This window comes from Harpia harpyja, chromosome 10, assembly GCF_026419915.1.
Source record: "Harpia harpyja isolate bHarHar1 chromosome 10, bHarHar1 primary haplotype, whole genome shotgun sequence".
NCBI classification, from domain to species: domain Eukaryota; kingdom Metazoa; phylum Chordata; class Aves; order Accipitriformes; family Accipitridae; genus Harpia; species Harpia harpyja.
Window position 1 is genome coordinate 18,162,858 of NC_068949.1, and position 23,992 is coordinate 18,186,849.

Sequence of the window (23,992 nt, forward strand, 5' to 3'; positions counted from 1 at the left end):
TCACTTAAGCGCACAGAGAACAGAGGTTTTAAAATAGGTACCCATTCAGCCAGCTAGGTCCATGCGCCAGCAGGAGCCAGAGAAACATGTCGCAAGCCCTCTGGGAAAACGGAACTGCTAAGTGCTCTGGGCAGGCAATCCAGGACAGTTGGCAAAGCAACATTATGAGAGAAAGAGGAAATCTTCTCCTCAAAGGCCAACAGGGAAAGGGGCAAAATACGGGCATGATGAAGCCTGCTCCCAAGTGTCATTATTCAAGAGGAAGTTAATGACTCTTCCCCTCGGCCTCATGATGTGTTCTCCCCCCATAAACTATCATTTAAAGAATCAACTAGTATTAACTAAGCACGCTATTAGCTGTTGATATTTAATAATACAGGAACAGCAGCTACAGTCCTGGACTTGCCAGGCCTCTTGATTAAGGGCAGCATTGTAACTAACAGTACCTTTGGCACTTTGACAGCTTCGGGAGGTTAGTGCAAATTTCTGACAGGATTTGCCCATCAGTGCTTTACTGAATCGCTGTCCAATCATTCTGGACAAAAAAAAAAAAAAAAAAAAAGAAAAAAAATCCTGTGGTTTCAGAAATAAATCAGCAAAATTATGAAATTGTCTCACAAGGTATTGCTCCTGACCTTTAGATGTAGTAAAGAGCAGTGCAGCAGCTGCAAATCTCAGACAGTTGCACTTCTCCACTGTATCAGCAAAATGAATATTCAGTAATTGATATACTGGTGCCCCAATCAAAAATCGCCCAAGAATGACTGATACCCCAGTACCCCGTGGCACAAAGAAGGAAGCTGTCAACAACACAGAGAGCTGATGAAGAAAAACTTAGAGGTGCTTCTAAATTAAAGCCATCTAGGTCAGTAAATAGAAAAAACTCAGAGTAAGGACACAGCAATTTCTTTCTGTAGAAACCACATTTACACCCTGTACCACACTGAAAACTTAAATCAGTTATGGGTGTCTCAGCCCTTGGAAAACAAATCAAAACAAAACAAAGAAACCAACCAATCCACACAACCGTACAAAACCATTGCCACAAAAGCAACAATCCAAGCTACAAAGATTTTAGAAGAAGATACCACCTGCATTAACCAACTACAAGCTTTTAAAGGTTGTAAAAAGACAAGAGCAGATATACAAGGAAATGTATAAGCAGATGCAAAAACAAGACCAAAACCTAGGAAAATAATTTTCCAAGCTTCCTTCTAGTGAGAGGAATTAGACCGTGGAACAGTCCCCATTGCTTGGGACAGGCTGAACCAAGTTGGAGAGAACACTGGAAATGCATACCACAGGGAAACTTTGAAACCAGACACTTCCAAAGGTCCTTTCCATCTTCAGCATTTATTATTCTACAACTAACAGGTCTAAATTGTTATACAATTATATAGTTTCCACATTTTGACTAAAACAAGGATATTTGTCATTGCAAAGCTGCTTCTAACAAGCAAGCCACAGTAGCTCAAAGAAACAAGATAAAGCAGTCAGATGTCAGAGCTCTCCCGCTGAGTGCTTTAGTCTGAGCGCTCAGTTTAGCAACACAAAGATGTTTATGCTGGCTGCAAGAGGACTTCAAATGGCTTGTCTAGAGAAATTACTTTAGAGGAATATTATACATGACATCATCCGACTACATTAAGTCAGTTCAATTACTGCTAATCAACTTAGAATATATCTGTGTAGTTATTTTTAGAGGGTTTACTGAGGTTTATTAGGAGAACATATTCTAGCGCTCCCTTTATTAAGATACCATGATGTTCAGCTATTTTGAAAAAGGACAATTTGATTTTTCTGCCTTTTGTGTAACATTTAGATTTCTCAACAGTTTTATCCTTTCTTATGCTCCCCAGGGTTAGTTTCTTCTGAGGACAAATGTCCATTGATAAACAACAAAAACACACTGGTTGCAGAGAATTTAATTAGGGGATAGACTACAGATTGCTGGGTCTAACTATCCAGGAATTTGCTTCTCCCTTCTCATTTGAAGCTCGAGGAAAACACTCAAAATCCCAACAGCACCCAAAGCAGGTACGTCTCTTGTTTTCAGAGTTCAAAATAAAACATATTTTGCAAAGGACAGTAAAGTTCCCATGAAACACGCTGGGGGGGGGGGAGTTTCACATTTTGGACCCTGGATGCTACTGGGATGCAGGACTGCCGGTTTGTTTTGCCGAAGGGAATCTTTAAGTTTTCATTTGTGACTTAGGCAGAGCAGCGCCCTGGGCTGGAGCAAGGCACAAAGCCAGTCCTCGGCCCTGCAATGGCTAAGGACACTCAAGCTCCTTCCCGGCAGTCAGCGTGCCCTACGCCGGTGTCAGTAGCTCAGTCGCACGGGGGCTCCGCGCAGCCCTGCCAGTGCTGCAGCGAGGGCAACTGCGCACAGAGCCTTGGCAGTATGGACTCAGCGCTACTATTTGCTACTGCGCAAAAGATATTGAGCGGCACGGTGGTATGGCAGACTCTTCTACCGTACAACCACTACATGGGAAAACTTCTCTTGCAATTCTTTTGGGAGTAGGGAAGGGAAAACCTTTTCCAGCCTCTTTAGTTTTCTCTCATTCTCTTGAGAGTAAGTGTATTTTAAAGTCATCTTCTGCTTACCTATTCCACATGGATCTTGTCTTACCTCTCATGCCATAATAAATCAGGAGTGAATCCATAAAAATAATATTAAGCTAACATTAGTGGAGTGAGGATAAGTTAAAGAGAAGGCAAGTTAAAAAAAAAGAAAAAGGTCACCCTCCCACTCCCTACTTCCACACTCTCTTTAAACTAGCTTTTATTACTTGAGCAACATTTTTTAAGGGTCTGTTTTGCTTTCTATACACATGTAACTCCCATTACTGTCAGTGGAAATTATGTATGCACATCAGTAGCAAACCAGACTGCAGGATATTTAGCTCTCTAAGGTATCCATGTCCCTGTTATAGTCATGTTTCAGGAGAGAAGCCAACAAATGTATTTGGAATTCTGCCTTCAAACAAACACCATTGTACAACAGGCCCAAGTACTGCCTGATTCTATCGAATGGAAGAAATACCCAAGAGAGAATCCTACTTAAACCAACAAAAGAGTGAATTAACAGCATTTATCTTTTTCCACCATTCCCACTATGCTCCAGCCTCTCAACACAAAGACAAGTTTTTCCACTAAGCTGTATACTGAAATGGTTAAAAACTTACAGCAATGCTTGACAATAGCAAACAAGAAAACAGTAATATTTACTTACTAGAACTATGAGTACTTTTCCATTCACAGACCACAAAGAGCTTTTACAATATTGGATCTTTATCACCATAAATTGGAGGAGGAAATAAAGGGTGAAAATGGAAGAGATTTGGCCAAGAACTGAAATGACAAGGAAACCATTTTTCCCAACTCCTCATCTGACATTTTGTCCTCTGCAGCCTATCAAGCACTTCTTGAGAAGCCAGCGTGATGCCCTCTCAGCAGTCAGAATCCCATGAGATCACGTACGTTATTCTCTTCCACATAAAGAATCCTGATATGCAAAAGCTCTGACAATAACATGTTCATTCAAGTTCTTATTATTTTCCAAGCTATGAACAAACCTCCCTTCAGATACCTACGCTAGTTTTCTTTCTGAGGCATTGATACTCATGTGGCTCTTAAGTGTTCCTCTACTTCTAAGGCTAAGAGTGAAAAATGCACATTAGCATGATCACATTCATCGTTGTATGCCTTAAAATCAGAGGAAAACACTTGATTTCCAGTAAGAGCATGTCTTTTCATTCCACCACTAATCATCTGACACTGCAGTGTTTTCCCTAAACCACACTTAATGTTTTTATTAAGAAATTAAATCTAATCATGAACACAAAGATATGAACTACAGTGTCTTTGGGCACAGACACTTGTCCTGCCAGATTACATACCACAGGACTATAAAAGTAATCATGGTTTCTAAAACTCTGTACTTCCTCAATGAACTTGCTGCTCTCTCTGTGCCAAATGAAATTCTGACAGGGTCTCAAAACCAACACAAAAGGTGAAATTGAGCTTAATGAGAGTGTTGCAGCTGAAATCCACAAAGCTTGATCCTACCCAGAGTTATTTCACTTCTATCACAAGGGGAAAATTCATAATAGACCTTAAGCTCCCTTTGAACACCTCTGTTTAAAAAAACAGCCCCATATTAGTAGTGGATTAGGAATCAAAAATGCTCGTCTAGACATTACAGCTACAGCCTCCTTCTTTAATCTTCTCTGACTCATATATATCTGCATGCACCAGGTTGTGTTTGTCCCCATGGTTTTCTTGGTGATTTGAATATTGCAAAGACCCTGGCCTGAAAATTTCTCTCTAAATATCCAGTGCATCAGTTTTACTTATAAAAGTGATTAACTGAAGAATCTGAGCTGCTACTACCTTGAATAGGAAATAAAATGTCACTCATCAAGCCATAAATCATGAAAGCTGCCAATAAAGAAGAAGCCTGAACCATACTACAAGTCAGAAGCATGCAAGTGTACTATCTGGAAAAAACAAGTACATCCTTGCAACAAAAATATACTGATTACTTGTTTTATTAAACAGCTATAAACTTTTCAGACAATAGCCAACTTTGTGCAAAATATCCTTTCCTGATTTATCATGGATAATAAGTTTGTGGATGCAGACATTCAGATTTTTTTTTTTTTTTTTTCTTCAAGGAGCAAGTCATAAGGATTGATCCAAGCCCTCCGAAGGCAGCAGAGCTTGTCATAGCGTTTGGACAAAACTTAAACTCTTTTTGGTGGATGGCCATCTTATTTCATAGAATCATAGAATCATTTCAGTTGGAAAAGACCTTCAAGATCATCAAGTCCAACCATTAACCATGCCCCCTAAACCATGCCCTGGAGTACCCTGTCCACTTGCTTTTTGAATACCTCCAGGGATGGTGACTCAACCACTTCCCTGGGCAGCCCATTCCAATGTTTGACAACTCTCTCAGTAAAAAAATTTTTCCTAATATCTAACCTAAATCTCCCTTGCATCAACTTGAGGCCATTTCCTCTTGTCCTATCACTTTTTACTTAAGAGAAGAGACCAACACCCACCTCACTACAACCCCCTTTCAGGTAGTTGTAGAGAGCGATAAGGTCTCCCCTCAGCCTCCTCTTTTCTAGACTGAACAACCCCAGATCCCTCAGCCGCTCCTCATAAGACTTGTTTCCTACTAGTTCATTTATTTATTTATTTATTCCTTAATCATTTAACATACTGGCATTAAAGAAATGCTTGATTCTCAAGTAACATACTGACTTTGTAAGGAGTAAGTGAAACAAATTAATTCATTTCATAAAATCTACTTGTAATGGAAATACATCTATCAAAACAAGACTAATTTTATCAAGCACACTGTCGATTAGCTTGTAAAGAAATACTGGAAAATAAAAGCGGCCTTGCTGGCATATTGTATTGTTTTCCACAAGGTGTTTGTTAAACAGTGTAGCTATATTGGGATAGTGGTTTTCACTGTAAATCTGTTTATTTCACTACATTTTTTCTCTATTTTCAATAAATCTCTTTTGCATGTGGTAGCATAGGAAGAAAGACCACTTTAATAAAGCAACTCCTACTCTGCTTTACAATGACTGTGGAGGGATAGCAGTGAATATTTGCTTTATTTATCTTTGACAGAGCTTATACAGGGAGATATATAGCATGTTAAAATGGATGTTCACATTTTAACACACACAAGCTACCATGTTTCTCACTTTTTCACAGTAGGAATGATACACAACAATCATTAACAGAGTTTGAGATACATGGATCTAGCAGTTTTCTAATAAATCAAACAGCCTGATGAAGAAAGATATCTTAAGTTGCATTGTTCTCAGGAAATTAAAACTGGTTCATGGTACATGATACATATCAAGATTTGTGAGTAATTATAATCACAGCCTAACTAAACCAATCTAATTCATAATTTTTTATAGTGTTTGCGACTGTCATACCTAAATGCTGCCTGAGTACTTCGATACTCAAAGATTAAGAGCAGCTGTAGCAGAAGAATCTAGTCTTTGCCCCTGTCTTCAGAGTCTCTCAGAACTGTCTTTAAATCTGTCTTGGACATAGTGTTTACTAAGGTTTTCTGGAGCGTTTAAAGAGTGGGTTGCTCCAGTCTCAAACCAGTTTTTTCACTGTCCAGTTTCCCAGTGAGCAAGCAGTCTGATCCTGATTTTTCATAGAATCATAGAAAAGGTTGGGTTGGAAGGGACCTTAAAGGTCATCTAGTTCCAACCCTCCCCCCCCACCGCCATGGGCAGGGACACCTTCCACTAGACCAGGTTGCTCAAAGCCCCATCCAGGCTGGCCTTGAACATTTCCAGGGATGGGGCATCCACAACTTCTCTGGGCCACCTGTTCCAGTGCCTCACCACCCTCACAGTAAGGAATTTTTTCCTAACATCTAATCTAAATCTACCCTCTTTCAGTTTAAAACCATTATTCCTCATCCTATCACTACACTCCCTGTTAGAGAGTCCTTCCCCATCTTTCCTGTAGGCCCCCTTTAGGTACTGGAAGGCTGCTATAAGCTCTCCCCAGAACCTCCTCTTCTCCAGGCTGAACAACCTCAACTCTCTCAGCCTGTCATCATAGGAGAGAGAGGTGTGCCAGCACTCTGATCATTTTTGTGGCCCTCCCCTGGACTCGCTCCAACAGGTCCATGTCCTTCTTATGTTGGGGGCCCCAGAGCTGAAGGCACTACTCCAGGTGGGGTCTCATGAAAGCAGAGCAGAGGGGCAGAATCACCTCCCTCGACCTGCTGGTCATGCTTCTTTTGATGCAGCCCAGGATACGGTCAGCTTTCTGGGCTGCGAGCGCACATTGCCAGGTCATTTTCATGTGCTCTGCTTGAGGTCTTGCAAGATGCCTTGCTCCAGAAGAACACAGTAAATCAAGGGGTAATGCTCTTGATCTAGACTGAGGCAAACCTAGCAGGAATGTTTTCTTGATCCCACCCCCACATCCGCAGTAAATAACATTATTTCTCTGAAGCAGCTAATGACAGCAGCAACAATCCGGCTATCAAAGAAAACTAGCTTCTGCGTATCAGAAGCAACCCCAGGTAATGAACAAAGAAGTATGGATGGAACTGCCACATGAAGAGAGCTAGATACAGCTTGTTTCTAAAAAAATTACCTCTCTGAAATACCCTTCTGTGGCTTGCTATTACATTAGTTTTCTTGTTCCCTTGCTGCAGCTGTCTTTAAGAAAATTTTAAAAAGCAAACACAGGTGTTTACTCAAGGATCAATTCACCTGCTGTTCTGCTGTTCCACCTGCCCCTGTCACCTCACTACCTGGTCCAGCCGTACAGCTGGGATGACTCATCTCTGCGTGAGCACATTTTTTAAATGATGTATTTTCAGGGGTTTGTTTCTGCAAAAGGAGAAGGAAGGATAAAGACCTTTCTTTAATACCACATCACTTATCTACTTTGCATCTCTCTTTTACCTGTTTTGAAGCAGCAAAAGCACAGTGGTTGAATCCTTCAGGCTTCTGAATGCCAGGCTAATGTGCAATTCACCCCTTCGTAATGAAAGGCATCGTAATTCAAGGGCATCTGCATCATCCTCCCCCAGATAACAATTTACTGAAGCAGTGAAAGGGAAAGAGCTTTCAAAGTTTGTTGCAAAATTTCAGATCTGTGTTTGAATGGAGTTGATGGATTTCCAGAAGCAGAGTGGAGTGATCTGCTTTGAATTAGCCATTATCTTTTACATCCCTCCATGTTTCCTGTCATCACAAAAGAAGATGAGTTACCCTTTAACTTACTGTAGAATAATCTCGGACTACCAGCAAAGGGGTAGTTAATGCTATTGGCAAGGATGATTTAGGAGACAATTTCAAAGCTCAGTTAACTATAAAAACAGAAGTCATACTAAACCAGCCTCATTCATTCTGCATACCGAGTGTAGGGAAGCAAGGCTTAATACCACAGCTGTTGGGAGATGTGACAGTACGACGAGAAACGGTAGTTTCTCACTTTCTCACTAGACAAATGTATCCAGCTTTGCTGACAGGAATAGGTGTTAATAAACCGTTGCTAAAATATATAAAGTATGACATCGGTGCCCAGAACAGTCCTGGACCAGATCTGACAGGCCTAAGTGTACGAAGAGAAAATCCTTACCTTACAGATCAAGCAGATAAATCCTTACTTTACAGATTTCTTATTGAAACAAACCAAGTAACCCGAGAGCTGCAGACAGATCAGACAAACCTTTAGTATTTGGAAGAAAGGTTGATTCTAAATTTATTTTTAAACATTTTTTTAAGCCTCCTATAGTGAAAATGCCCATTGTTTCAGAAAGTTACTTTACAGTCCTTTTTGTGTGCCTTAAGAATAGTGGCAAACAAATGCCCTCAAGTCATTTGACAGTCAGAATTTTTTGCTTGCTTTGACTTTTTTCAATTCACGTGTTATTCTTACACCATTAAATAGGTACATTAAAGTTTTTTCCACACAAAACCAAACACACACCCCCCCCCCCCAAAAAAAGAGAGGAGGGGCACCTGCATATTCAAAGTTAATAAAAAATTTGTTATGGAATATCATCACCTGCAACAGGGGGTCCCAGCATTTTATATCACTATAGGTCCCTCAATCCTCATCCTCTCTTTTATGACAACATGCATGTTTATCATCAAGGTTTTAATTGCAAGCACTACTGAAGCAGTCATTTAATATGGCTTCTTGGATCTTTACTATGGTTGACAGACCATCAGTAGCATAAAGCCCACAGTTCAAGAGCCAGTGATCAAAATTTAACACATTTTCCCATGGATATTCAGCTGCCAGAGGCACAATACAGAAACACTGACATTGAGAGAAAAACCACCAACATCTCTGGATCATGTACTGAACTAAACCGTAATTTTAAAAGTACCACTCCAGAGAGAGTAAAACCAAATAAACTTACACATATTTATTTGTGTACTCGACAAGTTGACTCTTAATTTTATAATGAGAAAGCCAGACTCCTGCAAATGCAAAGCACCTGAAATGCACCTGATTTCCCTCCAGCATTTTCAAAATAACAGTAACATTATTTAGTGAGATAAAATCAGCAAAACAGTCCATGTGGCGTATTTAATTTCTAGTATACTCATTTTATGTCAGTCTGCAACCTCCCACTTCATATTTTACCATACAACATCTTGTTATTGAAAAACAACCATAGACATTTAAAATAGAGAGCCACTACAAAATTTCTGTGTCTTACTCTATTGGTAGGATGGCTAGATGGTCTTTGCCAAGGGCTTGAAGACCCTGTTAAATATTCACCTAACTCTGGCAGTGATCATGATGCCCATCACTGGCCATTTGTTTCCCACAACAATTCAAATGGGTAACTTGTTTATCCAGATAGCTCTACTAAAACGATCAGCAATGAGAGAGCTACTAATGACCACATTCAAATGACTTTAAGACTTCAGTGTTAATGTCTCATTGAGATAAATGGAGCAATGCCCCCCTTTTACAGTTTTTATTCCAAAATAATTTGCAAATTCTGGAAGTTGTCACCAAATTTGGCTTTCATTACTTGATGTTGGGAAAAGTTACCAGGGCAGAAGGAATGGAAACTAGTCTCAATGTGCTCTCCAGAAGCAAGTATAGCATCTTTCAAAGAAGAAAAAAAACCCCGCTATTAATAGTAGCGGCAATTTCATTCCTGTTTTAATTAATATACAGTCTACAGGTTACCTAAAATCTAGGGGAAACACCAATATTCATTAAGCGATGCTAGAAAAGATTATGACCCCATCAAATGCACTAGCGAACCGTCATATGAAAATCTTGCCCGTTCTGCTTTTGACAGTAGTTTCTGCATTGACAGTTTCCTGATTTCCCCTACACTTCGTTCATGTTTCCCTTGTTAAGTAGATCTGACATTAGCAACAGAAAAGAAACTTGCATTTTAACACCAACTTTGCTGGAATTTCCCCAAGCAAGTAAGAGAAGCACAGAAGCTGGAGTGTAGTACCTGAATTAATTTGTTATGTTTTTTTTTAATTTTTAATTTCTTCTCTCATTGACAACTTTTTTTAAGCTCATTCTTTCTAAGCAGGGCTACATTTTGGGGCTCTTGTTAACCCCAACTACATATAGGCTTCTAACAAAAAAGGGTACAGGCAAGTCTTTGCACAAACAACTTCAGTGTTTTTAACAGTTCAGGCAATATACTCCGTGATACATGGGTGTATCTGCATCTATTATCCAGTGATATCTAAGGGCAGTTGTAATTAAAGTTGCTAAAAGGAGCTGTCTGTTTTGAAAAGGGGAAGATGAAGTGTTCTGCAGTTTCTCCAAGTCAGCTCTGTGACAATAATGCTCCTTCCTATCTTTTTAATTAATGAAAAAAGAGTTAAGGCTCAAGGTTTTCATTCTATTGCAAGACTGATGGTACTCATAAGCTATTCAAAAGCTAGAGGGGGGGGGGGGGGGGGGGTGTCCAAACAAAACATTCTTCCCAGACAAAAATCACATGTCTAAAAAAAATCACAGATGCTGTGACAGTGTCTGCACTCTTTATCAGGACATTTGGAAAGGTAATCACGTAGCCCAGTGCCATTTCATTTTCAACAGCAGTTCCACACATTTGTAGATTTCTGTCCAAATGCCAGAAAAGGTGACAAGGTAACAATTCTGCTTTAAATCAAGACTAACTAGGATTGAATTCAGTCCTTGGAAAGGAGGAATAATAGTCTCTCTCTTCTTCATAGTGATTTCCTGCCTCTATCTTGCATTCAGAATGTGATAAACCTACTGTTATGCCATGCTGGCACATATAGGATAAACAAAAATCTTCTCAGAATAGGAAATAAGATAATATTATAGGACTGCACCATATTCCCCCATAGTTTTATTTTTTAAAACGCCTTATCAGTTCCTTCCATGAGATCAGTACTGCCAACCAACAGCAGTTAAGCAGCCCATGCCCCAAACCCTATTTTAAATTAAGCACATTTAAACATAAACACTTAATTTGAAAATGTTGTGGAATTACAACAAATGCATTATTGCAGCGAAAGATACTGTGAAACCAAACCAACAATGGAAAAATACAAGCTGCAGTTCTTCAAAAGATTAAAATCTAGCAAAGCATTGCATTGATAAAAGCGAAAACTAGAGGAGAGTTCTCAGCAGCAAAAGTCAAAGACAGACAAATGGTCCTGGCAATTGCAATTTAGGATTCAGGGTGGAAAATACTGACAGCAGAGTTATAATACCGGCACTGATTTTTTTCATGGTCTTTCTGCTATCATTGAATTCTCCTTTAATAAGAACTGCCTACCAAACCACAAATCCAGTTTAACTCTTAAGAAAATAGATCCTCAAATCCTGTGTCTACTTCAACAAATATTATCACTCCAGTGCATTTCCCTTTCTGTCTGAAGAAAACAGCACTCTTTCTACTCTTCTGGGTGACAAGGTTAGGCCATAGGTATATAGACTTTTTCAAGGCCCTAATTGGAAATGCTCAGTGCCAGTGTGAGGTCCCCAACTCATTGCCTGGGATTTGAGAATGCTGGGCGTGGTACTCGAACTCGATTTTTAAAAAGACAAAGACCACCACATATCAAACATAACCCTGGGGATATTCTGGGAACCAGAAACTCCAGAAGCTTGTCTTGAAATCAAAAGCATCTAGTTCCTGTCTCTTCAGCTGTCGATGATTAACAATGTAAGTATTTTGATATCAACTCTCAGATGGCATTGACCACAGACTCAAGTTATCATGATCTCTTAAAGAGCCCTGATTGATCAAAAACCAGGCATTAACTTAAGCAGACATAAAGGCTGCCTTTGTCCTATTTCTTACACCGTAAGCACAAAACCATAAGAAGATGAATTCAAAAGTTTCCAACAGAGGTCATCTAACTCACCCAAGGTAAGACCAATTGTACATAACCAGCATCAATACATTGCTGTCCCACCTGTTCTTAAGACACTCCCAGTGACAGAAATCCCACCGTGACTGCAGACAACCAATTCCTGTAGCTCCCTGTTACCAAAGTGTTTCCTGAATCTTACTTGCTACGATATAAGCCCTATGTGTATTGTTTCCACCATTAGCCCATTTTCACCATTACATCCATCTTTATAATACTTCTGCATAAACTGAAAAATTTGAACTCTGTGCTTTCTCACTTGTCTTTGTGAATAAATATTGCCAATTGTTTCTATTTTTCTTCAAAAACAGCATTTCCTAAACTTCTTGTTATTATCCATCACTTTCCAAGAAGTATGAAGGCCAAAATGCACCATTCAAAGCTGCAATACTGCCAGTCATCATCAGGAAATACACTACTGGGCCAAATTGACTTTTGGTGTGCCTCCACATGGTAATTCTTGCACTATCACCACCACAAAGGATTAACAGGGGGGGAGAAGGGGGAATCTTTTGTCAGAGGGATTTTTTAGCAACAGAACATTTCATAAAATAAGTCCTTGTTACCAGTCTCCTTACTGCTCTGACACATGTAACTACTATAGCAAAGCTAAAACTGAGTTTGTGATTACCAACCTAAACACTTAAATAACGTGCCTTTCCCTTGTTGTCTCCTAGAAGTTGTGTTGTGGACAAACAAATTCTGAAACACTGAAGTAGGGACTTGTATAGATTCTTCTACTTTGCTTTCTAATTGTCAGGTACTTAGGATATGTATGCTGTGATGCCAAGACTTCCTATGCTGAGACAAAGGACAGAATTTTTTTCAATAAAGTGAAAAATTCCCACCTAACTGCATAATGCCAGAAGACAAGGCTTTAATAAATTATTGGAAAAATTATAAAAATACAAACAAAAATAGAGTCTGTGGCAGCCAGATTTTAAAGGGGGGAGGGGAAAAAAAAAAAAAAGGCAAGAAGTAAAACCTTAGGCTTTCTATTCTTACTTATTTTCTTTAGGCATTTACTGCCCTGAAACTTTTGGCCCAATTTTCATTTCAAATTTCATTAGACTAAAATCTAAGAGAAAGAGTTAAATAAAGGCCCTTTCCCCAATAAGAACAGGCTCGCTTAAATGCCTCAATATTATTTAAAAAAAATATATATATATAAATGTTTCCATTTTTTTACAGAAGTTTTATGAGTGATCTATGGCACTCTCAAGATGATCCTGGTTGTTGTTGAATTCACAGAAACTAAGTTTTAAATGTTTGGGTTATTTTCTCTCTTTCTCCCTCTCTCTCTTTTTTAAAATACAAAAAAATCTGGAAAATGTATGTTATAAACTCTCTCACTATCCAAAAAGTCCTTAGCAAAGCAATTTAGGACAACTCTTCTGATCTTCACAAAGGCAAAAGTTTATAAAAGCAATAAAACTGTTTAAAATGCTTTCTCATTCAGAGCATGTCAGCAATGCTGAATTGAAATGTGCAATAAAATTTATATTACAGCCATATTGTTCCCCCTCATTACTTTAAAACTTGTATGTTCAAACCCAAAATTTAAACACTCCCATTGGTTTTTTTGTTTCATAATTGGGATTGGGATGAGCCATTGCACAGAAGTCATCTTCCTCAGTCTTTTTTAGTTCAATGACATCCACAGGCTCAACTAGAGAAACCTCTACCCTGAATTGCTCAAAAGCAGTTAACAGGCAATCATAATTTCTTTGTATTTGTTTCTGTATTTCTTTCCAAAGAAATGCACTGTGACTATCAAAATACAAGTTGGGTACCTAGTACCTAACTCACCGTTCAACAGCAGCACAAGTGATCCAAGGTAGCGGAGCACCAGAAACCGTTGCCAAACATCTACAGTTCGAGGAAACAACAGGCCTATAGAAAGTTAAGGGCAGATCTTACCTGGTTTAATTCAGGGAAGTTAGTTGGACTGTTAAGAAGGCTACTCAGTAAAACTATCCAGTTAAATAAATATATATATATATACACACACACACATAGAGACAACTTTGTGCTGCTAGTGAAAAGTGTCTCAAATGTGTACCTTAGTCACACTGAGAAAGTGGTCAGGGGCACTGTGTCTAACCCTCAGATGACATGGTAGGACAAAGATATCCAAATTAGCTCTAAACGTACTAGCCTTGATACCGTAAACGGAGGCAACATGGAGCTCAGTGCAAGCTAACCTCACCTACACTCCTGAGTAATAACATGTGCTGCTTCCAAACTAGCTGAGCCTTTGTATTCTGCAGGCACCAAAAGAAGTTTGAGATGTTACGTTTACTTGTAATTGTTACTCACACAACAGGAAAACCTGCATTTCAGACCCATGGCAATTGTTAGTCTAGGTACACACCAGGAAAGGGGAAGTTTACATCAAAGGGTAGCAAAGAGAAATTTGGCACCTGAAAATGTACTGCCACAGTTTTAACTTTGGGAACTTCAGTGCAATTCTCTACAGGGCTTCGATTCATCAGTCCCAGCCTAAAATGCTTTGCTGATAGGGGATAAACCTAAGCATATGCCTAATGTGAGAAGGCTCCATTACAGTGCTTTACAAAATGATGTTCTTCATACTGGAGGTGCCAAAGCAGCACTTTGTTGTCGTTAATAACGAGCATTGGAGACTTTCTCCACAGGTCCTGTCAGAACTTCCCAGTTACCACAGTGCAATTTCACATGACAGTATCAAAACAGCCAATGCCCTCTACCCAAATCCACTCTTATTCCCCTACTCCCAGTTTGAATTTTTAATATTTTTTTCCTGGAAAATAAACTTCTCCTTTTCCTAGCAAAATCAAAACTTTAAGCCTTTTCCTGATGAGAGTTTTTGTATCCTCTCCTTTCCCTTTGCTGTTATTTAGATTTCATGAACAGCACCCCTTTGTCTTACAGACCACAAAGCAATGGCAATATAACTTAGAAATATTTTCATATAATTTGCCAGTGCCTGTTTTTTATTTTTGTAAAAGAAAGCCTAATTGCAGCCCTGGAGTACATGCACATTTCAAACCCTCTCCTACTTTGAGATGACTGACTATCATAAATGTACCTATCAATCATTCTATACTGGGTATTCCCATCCAAACAGACATAATTCATTTAACTGAAAAAAAAAAAAAAAAGTAGCTGTTTAAAGCCATAGAGGACTGTTATGGGCTAAGTTTCAGTCAGCCATAGCTTTTCTTTGACTTTATGTTCCACTTTATTTGTATTAATCCAAATTCTTTCTCCCCTCCGCCCGTTCTGTGCAAAACAGCAGGAACACTGGTGGTCAGTATCTCCCTCCCAAACACACAGCAGCAACACAAAGAGCTGCTGTCAACCTGATCGGTAATTTTTGTGGAACACAGTGGCAGGGGGTGGAGAAGATAACCTAGAGAATCAAATCTCTTCTCACCAACATTTTGTAAACCATTCATATCTCTTACATCCTCATTTCTCTTTGCACAGAAATACTTTTCAATGTCTGCTTTTAGATAATAGGACATGGAAGGCCACCTTACCAACAACGGCAGAAAACTCTAGAAGCCTGTCACCGTAGAAGTATCTTTTTAAGGGAGTCAAAGGTAGCTGCTCTGCAACATCCTTGTTGGGGACCATTCTGAAGCCTAAGCTCTTAACGTAGGATTGGTGTGGTAAAGAACTACCCAAAATTATGCATCTACTGTTCACAAAACCAGAGAAACTTCTCTGTGTCTTTAAGCCACTGGGAGATTTAAGTCTCATCTCCAAGTCAGCTTTGGAATGGCACTGACAGGACTACTGGATGCCTGCTCTAATTCAGTGGCAAAACTAGCTTTAAGGGGCTTCAGAGATATGTGAAATTCTGGTCTACTGATGTCAATATGAGTTTTGCCATTTCACATGTGAAAAGAACAGATAATAGAATTGTCTGTATTAGAAAAATTGGTGTCTCTGAATCAGGAGAAAAACCTGGATTTAATTTCATTGAGTTTGAAATTTGTCTCATTTAGAAGAAAGCCATAATGGACACTTAAAACAACACCCATTACAGCAACACAAGCAACTTTGTTATATCAGTTAAATATAATGTTTAATTAGTTTTCTAAATGCATACACTGAAAAGCCATTAGACAGCCATTAGGAGTAATATATCCATTTTCTTTTTACAATCACCTGATTTAGTTAGCCAAATTTCTAAAGTAATTCAGTCAAACAACATTTTTGGCACTATTATCGCAGTAAAGTTTCCAATTCCCTTTTTTGACCGCGATCACTGTAATTCTCCCTTAAGCTCTAAAGTGCTGATGATCATCTTCATTTCGTCAGATTTACAGAGCATCTCTTTTAGGTAAAAATGTGTCTGGTGTGTTTATGGTCCCATTTGAAGATCCAGAAATCTGAAACTATTCAGCTATTTTTATGAAGTAATCTTTAAGAAAACCAGTTTTGTGTTCTCTTTATGTGGGGAAAAAAGACAAGATATCTGAAGAATAAGATGGCTTTAGATACCTTTATAAAAAACCTGAGCTCCAAAAGGAGCAAAATTCAACTGGCTATTCACACCTCAGCTGACTTACTATTTTATTAACAAAAACTTTCTTAATAATCTTATTAATTAGCAACATATATACATGAAAACTTGTCACAAGGCTCATGATGACTTCGCCAAAACATTGTGCAAGTAGCCGATATATCTCTCTGATGAAAGACAAGACCCCATTGTAAAAATAAAGCCTCTGAACAGATTTTATTCTACAGCTACCTACAGCTTCTCTGATGCTGTTTTTTATTGAGGCATCAACACTCTAGAGATTCTGTAAAGGTTTCCAGTGTATTTTCCCCACTTTGTGTCAGCTCCAGTATGCCCCAGTATGGAGTTATGTGATAGGCAATCAACAATGCACATGACATACAAAGGAGAACATTATTGATGGTGGTATTTTACAGAAAACTAGGAGAGAGAGTATGAGACAACGAGCAAATCTGTAGCACAGCTGTTAACTGAACTTGAATCCTGATTCAACCCAACTAATATGCAAACCTCAAATCTATCTTTCTCCTACAGTAATTGCTTTATTTATCCTTGCAATGCTTCAGTTGTTTGCTTTCCAAAATGTATTAATTTAAAAAAAAAAAAAATCTGGAGAATGAACAATTCCAAAGTTTCTTCTGAATAATTTGGTGAATTTTTAAGCTCTGCTTCTGCCAAACCAAACAAAAGTAGAAAGTAAGAGCTAAGAACAGACTCTGCACCATGAATGTGAAAGACATACACCTTGTTCACGTAAGGAATCGCCATCTGTGTTAAAGTAAGTTTTGCAATGTTATTAATACAAACGCTCGCACCCAATAAGCACTGTCGGGCAATTTGTTACATTTCAAAACCAAGAGACAATTCCAGTCCATCACCGGCTGGCATCACTTTCGGTTCTGCCAGAAAGCTGAAGGATGCCAACATACGAATAAAGCAAACCCTCTCCTCACTGCAGATGGACTCTACGTGACCTTTACACGAAAAGGCTCTCTAGAAAACACCAAGCTCCTACACTATGGATTTTTTCAGACCCACGGCATCTTTGTGTTGGCTGGTCTGCATTATGGGGGAGATAGCAGCCCAGGAGGAGTGGGAGCTATGAATGCTTGTTTACTGTTAGTGTGTCTCCTTTAAATACACAGTATGCATAAAACAGTACAGTTGCCAAATGAGGTACAGAGGAGAGAGCTACTATTTGGTTTCCCTCAAACCAGTTACCTCAGTTCAAACCCTGAAAGACTGGAATTAGTACTCGCCTCGTTACCAGCCTGAGCAGCAGTGCCAAGAATCCAAGTACAGCAACAAGCGAACAAATCCTTTCCCTCCTGCCAGGGGCCAAAGTGGGGGAGAGGGGAAGAAACAGGGAAGAAAATACATGCTTTCTCACCAGACGTGTCTGTTGTTTCAGTAAAAAAAAAAAAAAAAAAAAAAATTAAAATACTCTAGTATGATATACAGATGGAAAACTGAACGTGGGCATGCTCCTGAATGTGCATCTTGCATTCAGGTGCTGAACCAACAGTCATACAAACTGACTGCTTATGTTAATATTACAAGAAATCTTGTCTGTTAATCAAAGCCTAATGAATGAGGTTTTTAGCATTAAAATGCTGGCTTTTTGTAATCTTCATATTAATTTCCTTTACACTGTCTTTATAATAGTAAGAAAACCCATGAATGTAGTCAAAGACCAAGACTCCAACAGACCGACTGGCAGAACTAATCAAGGCAATACTGCATATTGCCCTGACACACACCCCGAGAAGATGGGCAGATAGGCAAATACAGGCACCTGAGGGACAGAAGGTACAGCAAAAACAACAATAGGAAGTAAAGGGTATTAAATATAGCACAAATATGGATCCTATCAGCATGAGTTAAAAAAACCCAACACGGTACATTACTTTTTGTGAAATGGAAAATGCTGCAGGTTGTGAACTTGCAAAATTTCATCTGTGGAGGAACGGGAAGGTGAAGGACCTGGGAATTGGAATTAAGTGAGGAAAGACACTAAGCCTAGAGGGCCATACAGGGCCCAGGCACCTTCCCCAGAAATTAGCAGGAGTGCTGGGATGAACCCCGCAATCAGTCCTGGGATGAACCCCACAATCAATCAGTCCTGGGCAAGTGAAGCAGCAGTTTCACGGTCCAAGCAGGCAGAAGCAGGTGACCGGAGGGAAGGGAAGCACTGGCACCACCAGCAGGCTGAGGTGCCTGGGGAAGAGCCAGCACGTAAGATGCTGAAACTCTGGGCAGAGAAAAACTACAATGTAGGAAAGAACCAAAGTGTTGTAATTAATATTCTTTTTCCAACCAAAAAGAGCAGCAAGGTTTGAAATTTCCTCATAACTCTTAGGCCCTCTCCAAATAAGACACCTAAGATCTAATGAAGTGCCTCTCGCTTTTCTCCACAGATTCCCTTTGCCCTTGCCCTACAGCCAGGGTTATAATCTAAAGAAAGTAAAATCAAAATCACATATTGTTCGACCAGTTCACTGCCAAAATGACAGACACATAAAAAAATTTATGTCTATCTTTAGCCTGGTCCCTGACTCAAGTCAATGGTCTGTGCTCCACCGTTTGATCTGATTAGCACTGTTTTGATCTAAAGATGTTAGTGCACAGGTGCTCTTTTTTTGGAAGAATCACATAGGTGTTCTTTTCCTAGGGAAAACATCCGTTTTCTATCATGAAATACAAATATTACAGAAAATATCTAAACTTTGGAGAGAAGAAAGTCAATATTTGCACAGTTGGTTTCTAAAGTCTGTCCTTGATCTGGATGCATGAGTTGAGCCAGGACTTCTTGTAAATTGTAACCAGTTGAAATAAAACATTAACAGTAACCCTAGCAGCATGAAAATGCACTGTATTAATCGATCCCATACAGTGTTTAAATGAATATCAGAACTAATACATTCATTAGTAGTTTCACAGCACAGTCAATAAAATAGAAAAAAGTTTGAAAAATCTGTATTCAAGAGCACATTTGTTGAAGTAGCATCTCTATCATTTCCATGTAGAAGCAGACTTCCCTTCCAATTTTACAAAATATGCATACTGTAACGCTTACAAACTTCATTTTATTCACTGAAAATAGATTATCTCTTCAAAAGTATTCCCTTTAATAACAAAAATTACTTTCCAGACAAGACAATCCTACCAAGTCTTTCCCACAGGCACTCTTTTCTACACTTAAGTGAACAAGGTCCTTCTATCAATGAGCTTTCAGAAATGAATCAAAACTCCAGTGCCAAACAGCCATGCCGTGCGGTGTGCAAGTAAACACCCTGAAGCCCTACAACTGACAAGATGCGAAACCTTTGAAAGATACGTGTGCACACTCCATAATAAAAATATGCATTTCTTTTAATTGATATTGATGAAAGAGAGAGAAGTCTTAATTTGAGAAGAAACATTCCTTTTATTTTCTCTATTTCTAGGCTGCTGCATGTTAATACCAGTGCCTGCAAGAGACTCACACATTGCTTATGGCGCAAAGGCAGCAAGGCTGCAGCCTTTCTGCTTCAGAACAAATGGTCCAGTGTGCCTCTTGAAGCCCACTGATACAAAAGAACCAGATCTAATCCTTTCAACTAACAGCACGCTCACCAGATTGATTAATCCAGCTCACTTGGTAAAATGCAATCTCGTTCCAAGTCAGAGAAAACCTTTGCGTTAGTTGTGAGCACATGTTTTAAGAACTACTGCAGTTTCAAGGTTTCCAGAACCCCACAGTTAGATAAACCAAAGAAGTACCAAGAGGAGGTGAGTGCAAGGGTATCACTGCATGTTAACTTTGGGTGGGAATCCTCCATGACAAGGGCTTGCCCAGGCAAGAGAGATTCCTTCACAACACCTAGCAAGAGCATGACATATTACATTGAAGAATCTCTGGCTCTCCCCTAGGATGGAGCCCACCGAAGTTTCACTGCCTTCCTCCTCCTGCCAGGGGACCAACCGCAGCATCACACGTAAGATAGCTCTCTTTCTAAACTGGAACTCTATGCATGCAGGGATTTTGCTAATACCTCCAAGCCATAACGACTCATCTTACCCCTGTTGTCAACTCAGCTTTTATTACATAAATAGGAATTAGTGTCACACATCTAAACAATGTGAAACAGTGCTTCTTCAGCAACAGACACCCATATGACATTGCTAATATGCTAGACTTCTTGAAATAACTATGAATACAATTACCCTAAAGTGTGATCCTAAATGTATACAACTTCTCTCCCCCATAGTTTTAGGAAAAATTAAGAGGAATCAAGTATTAAGGCTCACCAGTCAAAGCTAAGCGCATAAACAAAATTAATATTTGCAATTATAAGTATAAGCAAGTGGTATAAAAAAGTCTACTTGGCAGTCTATCCTATTCAAATAAATTAAGTCTTATAATATTCCTCCAAGCTACGGACAGATCCAAGAGTTAACAATTTATGGTCACATTTAATAATAAAAAGTCTTTCAAACTGATTTCCAACTGCTTAGGTCTGATACTTAAAGCTGAAGGGTGTAGAAATCCATGTCAAGTAGGGCAAACACACAGACACAACTCCCTTTCCCACCCGTGACTTTCAGAGTGAAATTCGTATAAAGTTATATGAGTAAAAGTAAAATCAAATGACCATCCAACTGAAAGGGAACAAACAAAGAAAAAAAAAACCATACTATAAAGCAGCTTGGGACTTCCAAGCACCAGTTAGTTCAGTACGTACAATATTCTAGGGCATCACAGCATGAATAGGAGTAAGATCATCTGTCCAGCTTGAACGGAAATCGCTGAAAATCATTTTCAAGCAAACGCATGTGACTCATTTTGGCTAATGAAAACATACCCCTCAAACTGAAGAACTTAGGTAAATTACATTTCTCCTAATTGTGCCAAAAAACATTAAAGAAAACGGATTTGCCAAAGATAAAAGCAAAGTAGGTGTGATAGATCATCCGTTAGCAATGCAAGTATGGCTAATTCTTCCTGACAGTGAAATGACTTGGGATACAACCCATTCTATTTTTTTTAGTAAGTGTTTAGACGTAGCATATCCCACACAGTTTATTCCCAGACATCCTAGATTTGAGTACCAGTGAGTTTTTATGAAGATCAGGCCTTAACACCAACGTACTAGGAAGAGAAAGCATAAGGGCAACTGGAAATATTTTACCATACTGAAAAAAAAAATTAAATCAAATAGAGGCTTTATAATCTGTGCAAGTTACAGAAAGCGCTTTAAGACAGTGTGAACTAATACAATTAATTTGAAACAATAAGGAAAAGGAACAAGTCACACGTTTTACGTAGAATCACAAGTACAGAATTAATATTGCACTTTTCGCTCTGTTATACCAACTAGCAAACTAGTGGGCTGGTTTGGGGTTTGCCTTTTTCATAAATGCATTTTTGGCGTGCAAGGTTGTACGGCATTCTCTAGCAAACAACAACTTTGATTTATTCATGTAAACATCAGAAATGCATTGGCAAACAAAGCCATATGGAAGAGAGAGAGAGAGAGATAATGGATTTTCTGTTTGCTTCAGAAACTTGACATCTGCGGGTAGCATCATCTAAGTTACGATCCAATAACTTTTCATATTTTGGTCATTTCCATTTATCAATCTGAACCTCGTTCAATCTGACGATGCAAAAAGCTCTGGGAGGGGGACAACAGAGAAGGAGTAACGTTTTAGAAACTTAAAATGGGAATACACTTGAACGTTCTTCCCTTTCACATCATAAATTTAAAGACCAAGGAAACTCACATCTGTTCTAATTTAGCCTTAGAGCTTAAGAAGCAAAGAAAAAGTACGAGGGTTATTTATACCGTGTTTGTATTTCGGGAAAGATTTGCGCGGCCGGACCCAGCCGCCGGTGGCACCCATCACCCAAGCCCCGCGAACTTCCCGCGGGGCCGGGCTCGGCGGCACTTACCCCCGCAGAGGAGTAGAAAGCCCGCCGTCCGCCTCGCGGAGGAGGGCATCTTCCCCCGCGCCACGACTCCCGCGGCCCCGCCTCGGCCGCCGGCGCTCCGGGCAGCGCCGGGCGGGCTGCGGGACGCTCCCCGCGAGCTCTCAGCCGGGCCGGCCCATGGCCCGGGGCGGCGGCGGCGGCGGGCCGCGACGAGCCGGGCACGGACGGGACCGGACCGGACCGGACCGGACCGCGCCGGGGTGCCTCCTCGGGATGCCTCTCCGCCGGCTCCTCGCGTCGGTCCTCCGGGCTCCCGCCCCGCCGCCGCCGGCCGGGCAGAAGCGCCCTCGTCCCCTCAGCGGTGCCGGCGCCTCTCGGGCTCTGCGGGGAGAAGCCGAAGTCGCAGGCGAAGCCCAGCCCAGCCCCGCTCCGCCGCGCCTGCCGCCGAGCCCCCCGCGCTGCCCGGCCGGCGGCACCGCCCGGCTGGGACCAGCCCCCGGCCCCTCCTCCGCGCCCGGACGAGGCCGCCGGTCCGCGCTACCGGGGCCGCCCCGCGCTTGCCGCGCCGCCCCGCCCCGCCCGCGGAGGGGAGCGGAGGGGGCGCGGCGGCGGCTCCGCCCCGAGCATCCCCGCGGGCGAGGTGCGGGGGGCCGGGGCGGCGCGGAGCGGCAGCGCTCCCGCTGCGCCGGCCCGCGTCCCCCGGCCGCCGCGGGGAGGTAGCGGGGCGCGGGCGGCGGCTGGGGGGGTGGGGGGGGCGGGAAGGAAGACAGGCGAGCCGCGCAAACACACCAGGTGCGAGACAAAGCAGGGACAGGCGCTGCGGCACCAGGGTGTATCCGAGTGGCCGCCTCCCCCCCCGCCCCAAACACATTAAACGTGCTGAATAATTAATCCTTGGCAGAGAAGACAATTTTTGCTTGATGGTAGGAGGATGCAGTAAGAGATGAGCTCTACCTGGCAGGCAACCAAAGTAAGCCGGAACGCGAGCATCCCGCTTAGCGGCGAAACGCCACTTTTAAACCGCAAGCGGGAGAGGGGGGGGGGGGGGGAACAACCAAAACAAAAACAACCACCAAACCTTACCGAGCCAAACCAAAACTACGTTTTGACAACGGGTCGGGCTCGCTGCGAAAAGCGGTCCGAAAAAGCCGCCGCTAACAAACACCGCCCGGAGCATTCGGTACGCCGCTGCCGGACCTGCCTCCGCCCGGCAAACCCACTCCCGCCGCGGCCCCGGGCTGCGGCAGCCGTGCCGGACCCCGCCGGGAAGCCCCGCGACGGGACGGGACGGGACGGGACGGGCACGGCACAGCCCCGCGACGCCCGCCGCCACCGCGCCCGTGCAGGCTCCGCGCTCCCCAGCGCCGGGCAGCGGCCCCCGCCCGCCCGGAGGGGCCACATCGAGCTCTCGGGCTGAAGGAAAACCCTGCCCCTTTCCCTTCACCTCTCCTCCCAAGGTCATCTCCAGCCTGCCGGGGAAATATCGTCTCCCCCCTCCCTCCCCAAGGCTGACGTTGCCTCGACACAGCCGCGCCGCTCTGGAGACCTCGACGTCAGGATTGAGACAGAGCAGCAGCTACGGCTCTCATCTTTCTCAGCCTTCGCACTTCGAAACGCCTGAGCGACAGCAAGGAGACACACACA

General features: G+C 41.5%; 1 protein-coding gene across 1 annotated transcript in view; it reads right to left on the minus strand.

The window, feature by feature from the left end:
- Positions 1-22,864, minus strand: part of RET (ret proto-oncogene) — a 90,453-nt gene extending 67,589 nt beyond the window's left edge. Inside the window, exon 1 of the mRNA XM_052799153.1 lies at positions 22,370-22,864. Within this exon, the coding sequence (XP_052655113.1) occupies positions 22,370-22,418 (49 nt within the window). The 5' untranslated portion in view covers positions 22,419-22,864. The remainder of the gene's footprint in view (positions 1-22,369) is intronic.
- Between the last annotated feature and the right edge of the window lie 1,128 nt (positions 22,865-23,992).